Raw genomic sequence first — 15,355 nt, 5'->3', positions numbered from 1 at the left:
TATGTCTGTCTCGTACAACGTGCCACTAAGTTCCTGGTAAAGAAAATGAGGAAGAGCCATACACACTCTCGCCCCAGATCCCCTACGAGATGTGACATCCAAGAGAGCAGCCTGCATTGAGCTAACAACTCAATCCACTCAATGATATCCAAAGCATCACCATATACACTGATGCAACAGCTTAAGGCACTCAGCGATATCTAAGGGAGCACTGATACAGTGCTTAAACCATTCAGAGATAAACAAGGGAGCACTCATTTCATAAGCTAACGGCTTAACTAACTCAGCGATATCTGAGGGAGCACTCATATAGAGAGTTAACAACATAAGCCCGACACATATACCAGGAAGCACTCATACCATGAGCTAACAGCTTAACTAATTCAGAGAGTCACCCGAGGCCAAAGCAAGACTCCGGATGACGAGAACTAGACTCCCTGGAAATCTACAACCAACCAAAGGTGAGCTGAGCATAAAGAAACCGCTTAAGCAAAACAACCTTCCGCTGAGCTAGACAGAGAGCCACGGAAGCTGCACGCTGAAAGAAATAGGGCGGAGACCCAATTGAAGCCAGCTGGTAAAGAAAACCTTTTAAAGATTCCTGAGTGGGGCGTGTGAAATTCTAGGAATTTACACCAATCGAATATAGTTTCTTGCCCAAAGGAAACAGCTGAGGAAGAAGCTCAACGGCTGAATAGAAGGTAGCAACCATCTCCCTGCAGGGATTCTCTAGCCGAAAAGGATAGCCATCCGACGCCACAGCGTCAAACCAGATGATGAAAACAAAAAGAGCAGAACTACGAGATGAGGCCGCTCTGGAACCGGGAAAAGAGGGACGACAACACAAGTCCCCTAAATCAGTAGAACACTGCTTTGCGGGACACACGGCGGACCACCAGACTAGCTGGGATGCGCCCCCTCCTAGAAACTCTTAAACCCCCATAAGGAAATTGGACCTGTGAATTACCTGTACACCCCCTAAGTTCTAGGGAGACCCGACTTGGCTATGGACAAATCCACCTGAGGGTCATTAGATTGAGAGCTGATAGAGAAAACAGGTTAACATGTGAAAAGAACCTGGGCTTCCTCTCAGAGAGCCCTATGACCTAACCAGGAGAGCACAAAGGTATTACCCTGAGGTGACACATTCTACCTGTTAAAGGATTGATTGCTAAGGCATTCGGCCCTCAATAATAATAATAAGTTGGTCTAGCTTGGCCCATAGTATGGCACAAGGAACACCCCTCCGACCATACACAGGTCGACCCATATCCTGCATTAGGATACGGGAATTGCATAAGTGCTACAAATATGCAACCGAACTGCATTTTGAGACCGAATCTCTACAGGTTTTCTGACCTTCTGTACAAGAAGAGCAATTGACCCACTAATAAAAACATTGTGACTAAGCACCACCCGAAAGGTAAATTAGTGAATCAGTGCAAAGGGGTGCTATGCACGTCCAAAACAATGAAAACAGCCTTGCTTGATGAGAATCTCCCTGTTGAGACATGGGAGATGTTACGAATAAGGAGAGCCAAGGATACAAGTAGAAACTTGTTATCCTATTTGGAAAACAGAAACTCCTGTTACTGAAAGGAAATTCTGCCAGGAGCATTTTGGAACTGTGTAGAAGAGAGATGAGCGTGTTCTTCGGTAGGAAGCTACTGAAAACCCCAAACTAGAATATAAGGCATAAGCCAACGCTTCTAGTGTGGTAGAATAAGCGAAGACCTGGGTAGGCTCAAAGAGACCACTTGTGAACCCAATAATGCAGCCCTGCTGCTTGCTGAGAGGCTGCAAGTATAAAATTCTGGCTGAAAACGTTTAGCTGTAAGCTAAGCGTTGGGTGTAATAAATAACTTCCACCACCGGGAAATGTCCCCAAACCTATGAATGTTTACCTGATTGCCACAGCACATAAACTATAACCACCCGTGTAAGGCTAAGCCTGACTCGGGATGTGGCACCCTGACCTCAGATCAACAGAGAGGATCAACGGATTGAACACGTAAACATCATGGCCTGGTGTCGCTGACATAAAAAAAAGAAAGCACACCTACCGCCAGAAGCCTTTGGATACTCATTTGTAATAGTGCAAACTGAGAGTTCCAATATTGGAACGTAGTCCTGTAAGCATGTGGCTAACTATAGGTATCATAGCTGTATGCCTACCAGCTATGATGCTGCTGGGTGAATACAAACCACCCAATTAACCGTTCACGTGAATAAAGGCTAGAGCACTTATTCTGTCCGAAAGCCACTAGATAAACCCCTATACCAGCCCCTGCTCTGTGTAGGAGGACTTCTTTGTCTGCTTCCGCCGGGGACAGCAGAATAAGAGAACTGAAGAGCCACAGAATTGTCACCAACAGGGACTACCTCCCTTGACTCTGGAGAATTAGGGGAGGTGAAAATATAGCCAGTCTATTACTGTTTACCTGGTCTTTGACAAAAGACAGACACCGAGTCTAAGATATGAGGAAAAACATTTTCCCAACAAGGGTGTCACTAAGGCTTAGGTTGAAAATTGAAAAACCAAGAATAGACTGTTGTCTTGCAAATGCGAAAACTGTGTACAATTTAAGCTGAGATTATCCACCTCGTGAGTGTAATCAGCAAGAATATTCCTCTCGATAGTAAAAGAAGGAGATAGACATCCTGTGGTGAGGAATGAACTACGTCCCTATTCTGACTGTGGAAACAGTCAAAGATAAAATCCTCTGAATCTGTGGAAGATGGTGAGCAGCAGCATATTTGTCCGGATGGTTTTATACCTGAACAGCGTAATGCCGCTTCTGTGGTAGCGGACAGATATAAGCTGGGTGGGTGCTTAACCAGCACAGTGTAAACATGTGTAGAAGCATGAAAAAGGGTACACTCACGCACCATTTTGAATTTAAAAATCACCTTAATGTGTTCGGCCACCAGAAGCGACAGTGATTTAGACCAGACCTGTTTCTGCAAAACAGCTCACACCGAAATGGGAGCACCCTGTTTGTAGACCCTAGCCCTGCAGTCTGTGCCGAGGCATTCGGGCTAAGCTGTGGAAAAGATAATTAAAAAATTACATTTCGCACATATATAATGTCACTCCTATTTCCCAGTTGATCTTTTTATTAGAAAACATAAGGAAATGGAAGACAAAGTAAAAGGAAATAAGATTGTCTAACAATTAATTTGAAGACACATATACATATAGATATATATAGATATATATAGATATATATATATATATATATATATATATATATATATATATATATATATATATATATATATATATATATACATATACATATACATATATATAAATTTTTGAGCATGCCGACCAGCGAGTAATCTACTCCTGGAAGACTCACCTATCGTAACCTGATACAACAGTAAGAAAAAAGACACAGAATAAATCTGTTCTATCTTTTAAACAGAGAAAACAGAGTAATGTTCGCACTAGGGAGGAAGCCTGCCTCCATAATATATCAAATGATAATTATATGGTATCACGAGTAGGGAGGGGTGCACCAACAACTCAAATAATGAGTCCAAAAAAGGAAGGGGAGCAGAGAAAGTTGTAGCTCAAAGAGCAAGGGCACTCTGGTTTCCAAAATTTAAATAGTCAGTATATCATATGTAACAGGGCAAATGCCTTTATTATAACACATGTAAATACTTGGCGAAATATAGAGATAAAAACACATAGAAGGATAGAAAAATAGATTTAAAATAAGTTAACCCTTCAGTAACCACCGCTGGATAGGTTAGTAGTACATCAAGATGTGGTGGGTAATGGGCAAAAATAGAGCTAATGAACTGTAGCCTAGATTATAAATAAGCTATATGATCATAAAGTGAGATATATATATATTATTCTCCAATTTGGTATACATATGGAGATGCTCTAAATCGGTGCAGATTAATAGTGAGCACCTGTCCTAGCGTCCCTGATAATGGTCTGGTATAGATTCGCAAGCTGAAAGGAGAGTAATAAGAGATTTAAACATGTGATAATCTCTCAATCCTTTATCAAAGCTGCATGGAGCTCTGCTGCACAGTATACAATGTGGCGATAGACTAATGTCTCAACAGGTTAATATTCATGTTGTGTCATAGAGATCTAAGCAGTAACAGTAGCAGTTCGATAGTTCACCTAATATGTGGTGTCTGTGTGCTACTGCAAATAGATTCATACAGGATTTATGCGTAACACACTATAGAATAATCATATATAACAGCCTTTCAGGAGTATTGTGCTCTGCATAAGAATCTTATTTAAGTGTATCTGATCTCAGAGCGCACACTCAGTGTAATATACCCCCTGCTAGTAAGATGCGCTGGATTCATATGCATGAGATCTCTCTTAGTTATTACTTTACATGAATGAGTTAAAACCTGTATTAGAGATATAGATACATCATTGCTATAAGGAATCCTTGTCAAAGCTTACAGGCGAAACGTACGTCGGGAAGGTGACATCATCTCTGATGTCACACCCGGAAGTAACCACCACCACGGACATATAGTCCTTTTTGGGCTTCCTAGCTTTCCCAGCTTCTGATATTACCTGATAGCAATGCTGTATCTATATCTCTAATACAGGTTTTAACTCATTCATGTAAAGGCGGAGAGGAGAGGCTGAGACACCTTCATTCCCGCCCGCATGTTTAAACATGGCCGCGGCCGTCTATAAGGCCGAAATCAATAAATATATGTATGCCCCAAATAAAGCTGCCTTTACAGGCATACATTAAAATAAAACATGGCCCCTTTACTCATTCTTTCTAGGGGTAGACTGCCGGCAGAGGTGCGAGGGAAGCGTGCTGAAGAGCTGCTTACCTGCGCTGGAACTCGAGTGAAAGAATCACTGGGACTATTCACTCCTCTGGGTCTTGGCATGGAGTCCAGCGCTTCACCTGAAAAGGAACAAAAATAAAAACAGGAAAACCTAATGCTAAACTAAGTATAGGCAGGAGCCTATACAGAAGTGACCCTTCTCCAGAAGGCTCTTACAACAACTGAAGTCAGCTACAGAGGAGGGGCATAGTGGGGGAGGAGTCAGGGAAACAAACAAGTTTATAAGTGCCTAACTCCAGTCCCACCTACTATACCCAAGGTAACGCAGTGTCCCCAAGTGGTAGGATAGAGAAATGCCTATTTTCTTTTTTGCACGTCCCAATTTGCACAAGGCCTCACATTATTTTCCACCAATAATTACCTCATTAAGTTGATCCAGATGGAATGCATAAGGCCCAATCTTAGTTTTCATGCTTTGCTTGTTTGATCCCCTGTAGCACTTCCAGCTATACTAAGTATTTTCTGAACTACTTCAGGTTCCAAAGACTGGATCAGAGCAAGTGGATAATTCACCTAGAGGCCTTCAGTAGTGTTTCACAGATATTAGCCTCATAGTTATGTGCCTCAAAATAGTTCCTTGGTAAAGCAACAGGTGGCTGTATCCACAGGCCTTGTGGATAACATGATGACTCACTTGGTTCTACTGTGATTTATCCCTTACTTCCACGCATCCTGTGGAAGGTGCAACTGAAAAATGTCTCAGTTTATTGACACTGGACTAGCTTTTACAGCATGGCTTTTGAAGTCATCATTTTCCCTACATGATTGTTGTTTCAGTTATTGAAAAGACATTTTAAGACATCTAGAACTCTAGCGGGGAATTCAATTGGCCTCGTTCCTGCCGAAAGTAACGCGGCCTGCACACTTACATTTACTATACTATTACTGTAATAGTGCTCGTAATTACCGTTAATATGATAATTTCAACACCGGCTTTTTGCTTGCGGCTCCCTGAGCTGCGAGCAGAAAGCAGGGTTAAAATTACTGTACTAACGGTAATAGGTTTAGCGCGGCGTTACTCTGGGGAATTCCCCCCTTGTGTCATTCAAAATATACCATAGAGCTGCCTTACATAGATTGGAAGAAAAAAGGACGTCTTCCGTATCTTTGTATTTACCAAATGTGTATTCAGAAAGGCATAGATCAAAGGCAACATGATGCACTTCAGAGGCCGCACAGGTGACCCGCTGACCTTGAAGGGCCACACATTACTCTTAACCTCAGTAATAAGTTAAAACAATACATTTAATCAAAGAAATGGACATCTATCTGTAATGACATATTAGCAGGCATTTTAAACAAGTGTCACAAGCTATAACAAACAAATCTGACAAAGCAGGAAGGAGCTGGGGGCTGCAAGTGAAAGTTTGAAGGGCTTCATGAGAACCTAGGGACACCCGTGTACATCACTGGCCTTGAAAACACAGTCTGAAAATTTGGCGGTCAGCAATTTTTACAAGATAAATCCTTAGCGTATTTTTCTGCTATTAGCATCTTTCTGCCCACACTCATCTGACCATTAGCAGAGAGAGGGAGATTGAGACTAAAGCTAGGTACACATCTATGAAATTGTCATGCAGATCACATGATTCACGACTGTTTGTTTAGATAGTGTGTATGCTTCCACGATCATGTTTTATTGTACCAAAATACATTACATCTGTTGAGTGGGTTTTCTAAACTTCCTAAAAATCACGATCAACGATGGAACCATGTTGGGCAAATGTGGAAGCACTCACAAACAGCAGCGTAGGCAGATATATGCAAAGCATACAGAGTCACAATCTTTTCAGCAGATAACCATCTGCTGAAAAGATTGTGACTCTGTATGCTTTGCATATATCTGCATATATATGAGAGATGGAGATCACAGAACTGAAGGTAAATTGTTTAGGTGTGTACGCATGAATCGGCATGCTCACAGGATTTTCAATTGGTGGTGAAATCGATACAGATATTGCATAGGTGTGTACACAGCTTAAGACTATGTGGTGTGCCTAATTTATTCAGAAAAGTTAATTACTGCGGAAATGTCAAGGGAAGAAATAGGTGATCCAAGGCTCCCACATGTTCAGAAATGTTGTATACTTATTCTTGTCCAGTTCTTTCTTTGTTTATTTAAATTAGTTATATGAAAGAACATAATACTGGAAAACAAAATACATATTTGTACATACAGGTGTTGTAGAGATTGGAACAGAGATTAACATGCAAATAACTTTAAAAGGCTTTAAACAATGTGTGTAAAAGTGTAATATTTCTGAATCAAGAAACTACATACCTCATCGATCAAAACAAATACTAAAACATCTTTTTCAGCTATCAGTTCATGAATCTTCTGAAACATCTTTGTTACCAACTTGCCACTCTGAAAAATTAAATATAATTTAACATCTCTTACCACTTTAAAAGCAAGCATATGACTTGATCCATATGTTCAGTAATTATATTATAAACAAAGATTGACATTTCTCAGGTTTAGTATATCTATTCTGAAAAAAAAAGTGTGTTCGTGCGTGTATTGTACTATTATTATATATATTGCACTGATTTACTCAATTATTTGTTGATCTCTTTGACCTCAATGTTAGGTTTCATGGGTTTATGCATTTCACACAGTTGTATAACTTTGGTTGAGATGTGAATTGAGATCATTGAGAGCAATCACACACCCTTAGTCTGAAACATTCATTCTCATTTACAGGTTTTCAATCAATATTGTGCTATTTACTCTATACTATTACAAAGGTTATAGGTTCTCTGTAAATATCTTTCTATATTCTTACCATCCCCTATCTATCAAATTACCCTTATTTGCTGTGTTCAATCAAACAAGCTGTGACTGGATCACTTGTAAGTAAATTATAGTATACATTTATTTAAAGGTGATAGCGCAGGGCGCTTATTTATAGAATTGCAAATGCACTTATTTTTGATATTGTGTATGTTTTGGCAAGGGAAATCTTTATTTCTGAGACCAGGGAAGAAACTCGTTTGTTTTAACTTTGCTAGAGGAAATGCTCACATGTCTGAGGTATATGTTTGATTTCTGATAAGCATTTATTTCAGGCAGTCTGTGTGTAGTTTCTAGAGGATGTCCTCATTAAGGCTAATTAAGTCCATTCAATGTGAGTGACCAACACTTGAACACACCACAGGAGGTCGTTACTGTGAGTTCCTGAGTGGCTTTTGTTAAGGGTGTTAGAACCAGTCCGAATATTGTAAACATCACCTGATAATATCACAGGGAGAGATAGAGGGATAAGGGAAAAAGGGAAACTGCTCCGCACGAGATAATGACCATAATGTGCTTAGGTCACATGTATTAACATGTAAATTCAAAGTAAAGAGCAAAGTAATGACCTAAATGGCACTCCAGGTACAAATGCGTAATAAATTTAATACATTTAAATTTTATTGGTATGCATTAAAGATGGTTGATAAAGATGTACAACCAAAATAAAAAAAGGGAAATATTAAAAAAATAGTGTTGAGAAAATAGAATTAAAAATTAGATGACCCCGTGGTGGAGCCAATCTCACATATACGACACTTCCAATGGAAAAATTTACGGATTGTGAATCCCTTGTGGGTATGTACGCAGGGTAAGTAACCTATGTCATAATCAAAGTTCATATAAATAAAAGAAATGTTGCTATTAGTTAGTCCAGATGCTATGGATGGGATACTAATGAGATGTTAGGTGACCTGTTATGTAAGTGATAAGAAAATTTCACTTTCCATTGGGCTTAATATTTCTATTATATACATATGAACTCTAGGTGGCAGCAGTACATAGTCTATTTCTCCACAATTTTGATCCACTGGGGTACTTCTTAACAGTAAAGTGTATCTTGAAATGTAACAGGGAAATATATGTGCCTTTGTATATTAAAGCCCTTCTTGTACAAATAATCTTCTATGATACATCTTTTAGGGAGGGGGAATGTGTGCTGCAAGCTGCTATTATGGAGGGGAGGGGGTTGTTTGCTACATTCAGCTATGCTTTATGAGGGAATAGGGGGTGGTATGCTGCCATAGAGAAGGGGGGGGGGGGGGAGTGTATTAATATAAAGTGTGATATGAGGGTAGGAAGGATTGGTGTCTTAGTACATGAGTGGGAGGTAGGCTAATAATTTAATGCTGGTATTTAGGTGGGGGCTAATTATTTAATGGGTACTATTTTATTTGTTGGGTGATGGTGGGTCAATTTAATTTATTGATGGGACTTTTTAATTTAATAGCGGGGTCTATTAATTTAAGGTGAGGTGATGGGACCTTTAATTTAACGCTAAGGTGGTTTGGGGCTATTAATTAACTGTGGGGTTTGGTGAAGAGGACTATTTAATAAATGTGAATATGAATTATTTAATTCCAGGGATGGTTGTGGGAAATGGTTATATTTATTAAACGTAAATGCTATTTAATTTATTGTTCGCAGGGAGCGAAATAGGTTTATTTATTAAATAGGAATACTATTAGTTTAATGTTAGGGCTAATTATTGAATGTGGTGACCATGCTGTGCACGTACAGATACACGTACAGATACTGGGCATACATGCACTGGTACAGACACTGGACACACACATACAGGGACAGACACTCTGGGCACACACACATATACAGTCTTTTGATGAATCTGAAGGAGGTAATGAAGGGGTTTAATGAATATGAATTAAAGTAATTTATGATTAGGGGATTAATGATTAAACTGGATGAAGGAGTTAATGTTGACAGGGGTTTCATGACGATCCTGAAGTTAACAATTTTAAAGAGGAGTTAATTCATGATTAAGGGGGTGGTATTGTGAGGCAATAACAAAATTGCTCTTTGTATTATATGGGGTCACTAGAATGGTATCTGAATTGCGGTCACAAGAATGGTCTCTGTATGGTATGGCGGCCATAAGAATTGTCTCTGCATGGTATGGCGGACACTAGGATTCTCTTTATTGTGTGTGTGTGTGTGTGTGTGTGTGTGTGTGTGTGTGTGTGTGTGTGTGTGTGTGTGTGTGTGTGTGTGTGTGTGTGTGTGTGTGTGTGTGTGTGTGTGTATATATATATATATATATATATATATATATATATATATATATATATATATATATATATATATATATATATATATATATATATATATATATATATATATATATATATATATATATATATATATATATATATTAGTGCGATGATGGCTCCATGGCACAGTGTGATGAAGCGGAAACTGTGATGGAGGGCACAGTGTGATAAAGAGGCGGTATGCTAAGGGTGATACTATTACAATTTGTTTCAGTGAGTTTTATTTCAATAACCAATCAATTTTTTACACAGATATCATGCGATAGCTGCCTTGAAAGTACTGTAATTCTATAGAGGCTCATTACATAAAGATCCTTACAAAGCCAGAATGTAGTGAATGGGGAAGGAGGGGGTTTCAGTGCGGCCTAGAACTTGTAAAGCACTAGCCACACCCCCACAATAGGTTGAACACGCCCACTTGACTATTGTCATTCCCACTTAGATGGGGAGCTCCGGTGCTCGTCTCACCCCGGGCACTAAAATGTCTAGTTACGGCACTGTTCAGGAGTACCCAAGAAGTGCTGAAGCACGTGGGCCCAATCCCCAAACACTAGTGTATACTACCAAGGTATATGCACTGTGTAGCAAAAAAAAGCATGTCCACAAGTATTATAGGGTTATGTAACTAAAGCACCAGTGGCTTTGACATACTGCAAAATGGTGCGCAAACCTCCAACATTTTCGGGTTATGAACCAAAACCGTAAGGAAGATGCACTGCACACTAAATGAACCATATGACTCTCTCTCTTCTCTGCGTGGGGGACAAACATAACCGAGTGCAAGGGGTCTCCACTGTTGCAAGGAAATATCTACACAATAGAGGAAAGAAACTAATGAATATGTCGGCATGTGCAGTCCAGTTAACTGCTCCCTCACACAGGGGAGATATGACCAATCGTGAAGGATACATCCCCCCTCCCAAAAAAATAAATAATCTAAACCTAGGGACAGAACCTTCATAGCCTTTAAAATAGATTTATGTGGCAATGCAGTGGTTAAGCTTGCAGTGGAAGGAAGCAGCGGTTTCTTTTTAGTGCCCTACACCTAGGGGAGGATCTTAGCCCTTGAGTGAGGTCTGAATCACTTTCCCATTAAAATCCCAACATAGTCCTAGTCACTCTTGTTTTCTACCTGCCCTGCTTCCACATACAAACAAAAATAACTGCACCTCCCACTAAGAACCTATTTGACCATTATAACAGTGAAAACAAAAATACCTCTGAAAACCACTTTGAGAAAAGACTGTGGCTGTTGATTTCTACAAGTTGACCATATCTGTACCTAAAGAAAAAAAACAAAAAAAGAAACAAATGTTAAGAGAAAAATAAATTAAATAAGTTGGATATATAAATAAAATAATGGCAGGTTATTAAACTGTTCAACCCTAATAATTATGGATCATGGTTGGAAACAGTTAATAAGGTCATAAACAGAGACATGATTATTACAAAGTTTTCTGGATAAGGGGAAACAACTATCCATGCACATCAATATATAAAGCTCTGGCATTACAGTTAATATTACGATGGGCAATTATATTTAAAATTGTGTTTATTTTCTTTTTTAGAAATGTTAACATTTCAATAATTGGTACATTGTTTATTTTTAATATAGCATAACATAACATAGTTGCAAGGCAGTTTTTATATTTATTTTCCCTGTATGAGGATACCTATATGACAGTCTTATGGTCAGCTTTTGAGCCAATGCTTTGCACAATGAAGTTTTTCCTGTTCCAGGTGGTCCTACAAAACAGAATAAAAACAACAAGGAAAATACAACAATAACAAAACATTCTGCATTCATTTATTGACTGGCAAATGGATATTCAATTTCTAACAGTTCAAGCTCACATTTTTCGTGTTGTTCACTAGCTATGTTGTGTTAGAACCTAATGATAACTATGTATAGTTTTTGTAATCATGTTTTTCTTAAAATGTTCACTAAAGCATAAAGGTAAAAAATGGCTTATAGCATTCATAACTATACATGTAAAGGTCAGGAAAAAACAGATTTTAGAGAACGGCTTTAAAATGCAGGTATAATTTTGTTATGTATAAACTATGTGGCAGTGATCATATGGAAGGCACGGCAGCTTCCAAACTTAAATATCAGAGGACAAAAGCTTCATGTTATTATACATAAAGTATGAATATAATCTTAACTTGACTTTACACTTCCACCTAACATGAAGTTAAATTTAAAACAGTATAAAAAAAAATCTGATAGGAACAAAAAGTTCAATAAATAAAGCATAGCAAATCAGTTTTACTTGCTGTAAAATAATTAGGAATGTCTCCGTGCATTTAGCTGTCAATATGAACTCTGTATAGATAATTTGCTATCTAGGATACTGAAAACCAATCACACATGCTCTGGGTTTACACTGACCTTTAGACAGAAGACAGAATCAATAAAACTGACAGTCAAGTATAATATATTACATGTATATAATTTAGTTAATTAAAACTTACGTATTGATACAGTCAAATAAAGAGAGTTTGGATGTTTCACTGAATCTAAGATGATAATAATTTCTGCAATATATTAATTTGCAGAGTTTAACAGATTGGAAAACAAAAAAAACAAACAAACGGTGAATGTGGATGTTCAAAAGTTTGGACACCCTGTCAGTCAGTACATACTAGCGCCATTCTGGTAGAAATCTCAACTTCCAACCCCTTCTTGTAGGCAGCCTAGAGTTTTTTCAGTCTTACTCAATTTAATTTCCCCTACCATCCTTGCAATTGTCTTCTAGCTCAGATATATTATTATTATTTATTGCCACATTATTTCAATGATATTCAAATCTGTAGTCTATGAAAGTCATTCTAAAACCTTAATATTTCATTCCAGTATGTACTTCATTGTTATTTTTTTAGGTATTTTTCAATTGTTTCTTGCTTAAATATGCAACCTTTTTTAAGTTTTACTGACTTTGGAACATTAGCATTTAGTATTTGTTGATATTTAGTTGAATCTATTATTCTACCACACAACAGCAAATCTTAAATCGATCCACCCAATGTCTAACAGCATAATTTCTTTTTCTTCAGCGTTTTTTTAAGCAAATGCAACTTTTGTAGTTGCAGCCAAACAGTTTAAATTATTGTTTCATCAGTCCACAGCACTTTGTTCCAAAAAGTATTTGACTTACTTAAGTACTGTTTTGCATACTTGGATGTGGACTTTGCGATGAATTTGTAGTAAAGGTTCCTTCTGGCAACACTTCAAAACAGATCATTTTGTATAAATATTGCTGGACCTGTGGACCATTACTCAGCTGTCAACTAAACCTTTCTGTATTTTACTGCAGATCCTATTTTGTATATCAGACCAGTTTACGAGCAGCTCTACAGATTTTTCTTGGTCTTCCATCTGTACCCTAAAACATTTCCCCTTAACTTTCACTGTCTGGAACCTCATTAATAAATGGAAGTTCCAACCTGTAAGGGTTATATATCTTTATAAAGTCTTGCCTTCCCTTGCTTTCTAGGTGCCACTTATCTTTAGCTCTTTCTCAGATAATTAGAGGAACCCATGATTGTTTAGAGTATTAAACTCTGGAACGGCCTTTATTTTTTCTTAATGTAAGGCCTAACAAATCAACCAAGTTTTGAAGCTTTGAAGTATTGTTAGAACAAATGGAGATGTGAACAAACTTTTTCAACGTCATAGTCATCATTTTATATTTTGCAATACGTTAAATTCAGTAAATAAACCGTAACTGTGCATCAAAATGTGCATAAATATCAGGCTGAAGTTCGTGCCTTGCACAGGTATAGTGTGGGACATTTTAAATAGACTCTTTTTACAACCTGCAACAATAGCTGTACCGTATGCCATAAGCCTAAAATAAATTCCCAGTGTTTCATAAGGAAAGTAAATGTCATGATAAAATAAAAGTATCTATTCTTCCTGTATAATTACTCTTGCTGTACAGTAAAAAAAATAAAGGCAAAACACTAAAAAATTATTAAAAATAAAATAAAATATATACATCATTTACCGTGCAAGAGGACAACTCTGTTCCAGGAAATCAAATTGTTGTCAACATTTTTATCAGAAAAGAGCAGTGTCGTTGTAACATAATCTAAAAGCTAAAGAAAAAAAATGTTAATTTAGAATCTTAAAAGGAGAAATTATGCCCTGTATTTACTTATTTGCCATCACATCATAAACATATGCCAAACTAACAGGCCCCTATCATGCCAGAAGTGATCTGACTAGTTGCACAACTGTAACTCTAAGTCTTGAGTTTTTTTAAAAAAAATCTTTGTTATTTGTGTATGGGTGTAAAAAGTCTTGCTTTTACAATTCACACATAATTAAATTGGACAAATCCAAGATATTTAACCTGTTATCAGGTCTGAGTGTCTGGTGTTCTGCAAACCTAATTAGATGTTAAGTCCAGAGTACCATCACAATAAAATAATCAGTGCTACCAAAGAAGATGCATAGACATTTTCAGAAAGTAAAAACTCACATTTGACTTTACTTCACTTTCATATATCAAACTCTCCCACAGTCCATGAAAATCCCCTGAAAGAAATAAAACATGCACCAATATTTAACACAGCTGTGATATTTCATTTGTATAAGACACAAACTTAATTGAAATTTATATAATTATATATATTTCTTTATTTCATACCTCAAATAACCCTTTTTTGGAGACAAAGTTTCTCACATTGACCTAATTCCCTTGGCTCCTCATTCTATCCTCTCGTGTGTGATTGACACACCTGTACTGATAAACTACACCAACCCCTTTCAAAATTATCTGGTAATTTAATTCTCTCATTATAGAGAAAGACTTGTATATTATTTTAGTTTATTATTATTTTAACATTTTAGTGCACCGTGTTATTTGTAGCTATTTCTAGGAAAGTTGCATTTTACAATACTTAGAATACAAAAGTCGAACAAACAAAGTTGCTGTTTGAACTTATGAAAAGGTTAATTTTTCTTTCTCTCCAGTACTTTAGGGGGGGGGGGCATTTTTTAAACTTCACCTTTTCCACTTATCCACTAAAGATAGTAGGGACCGATAGAAATACACGAAATCTGTGAATGTTCTCCAGGGAAGGAATTAATTTAAGACTAATTAGTCACTGTCTATGATACTTCCTTCCAAATAATAATGAGGATAAAATGATAAAACTTTGCAAACTTATCCATCAATGATCATGTGGCCATCATGCACAACTGAAACCCAGAGCCTAGCTGTGACAAGAATTGCTCTCACGGAATATGTAGTCCTATGGAATAAAACAGATGTTCCTAGTAACAAATAAGAATGATGGATTGTACATTTGATCCTTCAGGCTAAAGTCTGAAATAACACACCTGTGCCCTTCCTCTGACCCTTACAATACATAAATTAGGACACTTTAGCTTCTTTTTATTGTAATTTTAAGT

At 37.5% G+C, this 15,355-nt stretch overlaps 1 protein-coding gene across 1 annotated transcript in view; it reads right to left on the bottom strand.

Annotated features, from left to right (window-relative positions):
- Nucleotides 1–15,355, bottom strand: part of TRIP13 (thyroid hormone receptor interactor 13) — a 53,033-nt gene that overhangs the window by 15,479 nt on the left and 22,199 nt on the right. Inside the window, exons 5-9 of the mRNA XM_075212691.1 lie at nt 14,421–14,476; nt 13,944–14,034; nt 11,607–11,679; nt 11,152–11,215; nt 7,133–7,219 (exon numbers count right to left, since the gene is read on the bottom strand). Coding sequence (XP_075068792.1) covers nt 7,133–7,219; nt 11,152–11,215; nt 11,607–11,679; nt 13,944–14,034; nt 14,421–14,476 — 371 coding nt within the window. The remainder of the gene's footprint in view (nt 1–7,132; nt 7,220–11,151; nt 11,216–11,606; nt 11,680–13,943; nt 14,035–14,420; nt 14,477–15,355) is intronic.

Source organism: Mixophyes fleayi, chromosome 5 (assembly GCF_038048845.1).
Source record: "Mixophyes fleayi isolate aMixFle1 chromosome 5, aMixFle1.hap1, whole genome shotgun sequence".
NCBI lineage: Eukaryota > Metazoa > Chordata > Amphibia > Anura > Limnodynastidae > Mixophyes > Mixophyes fleayi.
This window is presented reverse-complemented; position numbering and strand designations above follow the sequence as displayed.